Source organism: Poromitra crassiceps, assembly GCF_964638095.1.
Source record: "Poromitra crassiceps genome assembly, chromosome: 1".
Lineage (NCBI taxonomy): Eukaryota > Metazoa > Chordata > Actinopteri > Beryciformes > Melamphaidae > Poromitra > Poromitra crassiceps.
The window spans coordinates 108,704,161-108,706,717 of NC_139623.1; the positions used below are offsets into that span (position 1 = coordinate 108,704,161).

Below are 2,557 nucleotides of genomic sequence, written 5' to 3' on the forward strand. Positions count from 1 at the left end.
CCCCCTTGAACTATGGTGACCTGTAACTGACACAAATAGTAAAGTCACATTAGAGTTCACAATAGAGATTAGTAAATTAGCTAATGAAAGGGGTTTTCATTCCAAAACATGTTTTGAAAGCTAATAGTTTATTGATTGGTATTGATCAATAACCCTATCATTCATCTCACTTGGGTCCACAAAAATCATGCATAGTATCCGTTTAAACTAGAAGTCTCTAGTTTCGTACTCACAGAGAGGGAAGATTTGGTGACGATGCCATGGACTAAGGTGGTGGCAATATCCGGATCATTTGCCTTCCCTCGTAGCACTCTAATGGCTCCTGGCTGTGGCCGAGTGTCATTCAGAAACCTCCTAACCACCAGAGGGGTGGGAGGCTAGAGGGTGGAAATAACATATCAGAGACAGACCAGGAATGCACCTGTAAGACTGTCAGAAGGACATCAACCCCCCCCCCCCCCCCCACACACACACACACACACACACACACACACACACAATGCACTTGCCCTGGGGATCTCTTGGAAGCAGGTCTTAGCTCTGTCTCCTACAGGTATCAGTTTCCCAGCCTGGTGGAATGAGAGGAGTACAAATGTAAATGATTAAATAACTTGAAAAGGTATTTGAACTGTTTGGATGACAGACTATAGCCTCAGAATTAGATTTCCACTCGTTGGCCACTCGTTCAGAATGAGAAACAGGCTGTCTCGCGTCGAGGTTAGATGGCAGAACTTGCTTTCGCGTTAATAGCAGGTGTAAGCTACTGTAGCTAGCTAACGTTGTGTTCTTCTTACCCTTGGTATGCTCGGAAATCTATCGGTGTATTTCCAAGTGTTTGTTGTTGTATTTCCGTATGTCAAAGTCATCTTGAACGAACACCTGACAGTCAAACAAGCTAGCTTGTAATTGTCTTCTGTCTTGTGTGTTTGCTAATTCATTGACTACAATGTGTCGTTGGTTAGACGCTGGAAAGTCCAACGTAGAGTTGTAACTTACGTCTAGTTGCCTAGCAACATAAGTTCCTCCTGACTTCTCACAAGGACCTTAAAAAAGAAGGATAAGACATCACTGGCTCTGTCCAGAAGCGCATCATTTGCGCATGATCAACAGTGCATGAGCTCAACTCAGGCGTTTGCGCTCGTTTAATGCCGTCACCGTGGGCAATGCAAATTAGGGGCGGGCACAAGTTATAATAGGACGAATGAGCATGACGTCACTTGCCACCCAGAAATGCGGAACCCCGCGTCAGCTAGTATGAGTTGTGTCAAACAAAGGTTAATATCTCAAACCATAGGCTACATCACATCGCTTATATTTTGACATTCTGAGTGAGAGCAGAATTAGCTCAAGAGTTTGATGTATAATATATGCATGTCGTATTAAAATTGTGTGAACTGTCGCAGTTTTTAAAGTGTAAACAGAGTAAGCGGCTACAGCAGACACTCACACCTCGCGCCACTTGGGCTCCATAGCCGTTGCCACCCAGTGGCGCGGTTTGTTTTCCAAAATGCTGCTCGGCTGATCCCTCGTATTGTAGCGGCCAGGTCTTCTTCTTTTTGATATTTATTTTTATTTTATTTACCATTTTAAACACAACAAAAGAATAAAAAAGGGACACTACAAAAACAGACAAGACAGTTAAAAATGTAATGTAAATGTAAAAATACAATTAATAAAAATCATTGGGATGGGGGGCTGTCACCCTGAGCCTGCCATAGTAGCATAGGCTACAGTGGTATTTGAACACCAAAGATGCTGTGTAGATGTTCAGCAAGGGTTTCAATACTGGCAATGTAAGGAAAAATAAACTACTACGTACTCAGGTTAAGAACTTGCGAACAACATCTCAGTGGTCCTCTAGACCCTTATCAAAGTATTTTAACAGGCAGGCCGCCCGTTCCATATTTAATAAGTCCAGGTATTCTTCCAGCCATGAATCCCTAGTTTGCGTTCCTTCCAATCTAAAATAATGTGTCTCTTAGTGATTAAACAGCCCAGTGTCCAGAGTCGGTCAACAGTGACATTGTTATTGCCTGTTCTTTGGCCCAACAGACATGAAGCTAACTAAAGACAATCACAACGTTGCAAGTGCAATCAAATCGAGTATAGCCTATATATATACAATATGTAGCTACATGAAAGGTAGTCGATGAACATTTTTCATCATAGTTTTCGTGGACGAAATTAACACTACTGAGGCAGTCAAAGATGAACTGGTCTACTGGAACAAGCCCAAGGGACTTGAGCTCATCACCTTGGCCATTCGGTTGGACAACCGCGTCAGAGGGAGAAGTCGAGTAAGGTAACCTCCGCCTTTCCATCTCCTGCTACCTTGCCTCGTCCTCCCCTAACTGCCTCTGTCTCTCAGTCGCTTCATGCTGCTGGACAGAGTTCACATCACCCCAGAGGAGAGGCAGCTCTGTTTAAACACCCGGAGCTGCCTGTACTGTGGTCAAGCTGGCCATTACCTCCACCTGCCCCCGGCGACGACCAAAGGGGCCCACCACTCACCCGTAACACCCTTAGTAGGTCCGGAGGGCAAGGCTTCTGTTCCGGA

The 2,557-nt window shown here is 44.5% G+C and overlaps 1 protein-coding gene across 1 annotated transcript in view; it reads right to left on the reverse strand.

Moving 5' to 3' along the window:
* efhb (EF-hand domain family, member B) overlaps nt 1–1,470 on the reverse strand; it is a gene marked incomplete at both ends in the record, with an annotated part of 29,255 nt that extends 27,785 nt beyond the window's left edge. Inside the window, 3 exons of the mRNA XM_083632411.1 lie at nt 234–377; nt 510–569; nt 1,450–1,470. Of these exons, the coding sequence (XP_083488537.1) occupies nt 234–377; nt 510–569; nt 1,450–1,470 (225 nt within the window). The remainder of the gene's footprint in view (nt 1–233; nt 378–509; nt 570–1,449) is intronic.
* Nucleotides 1,471–2,557: the final 1,087 nt, after the last annotated feature.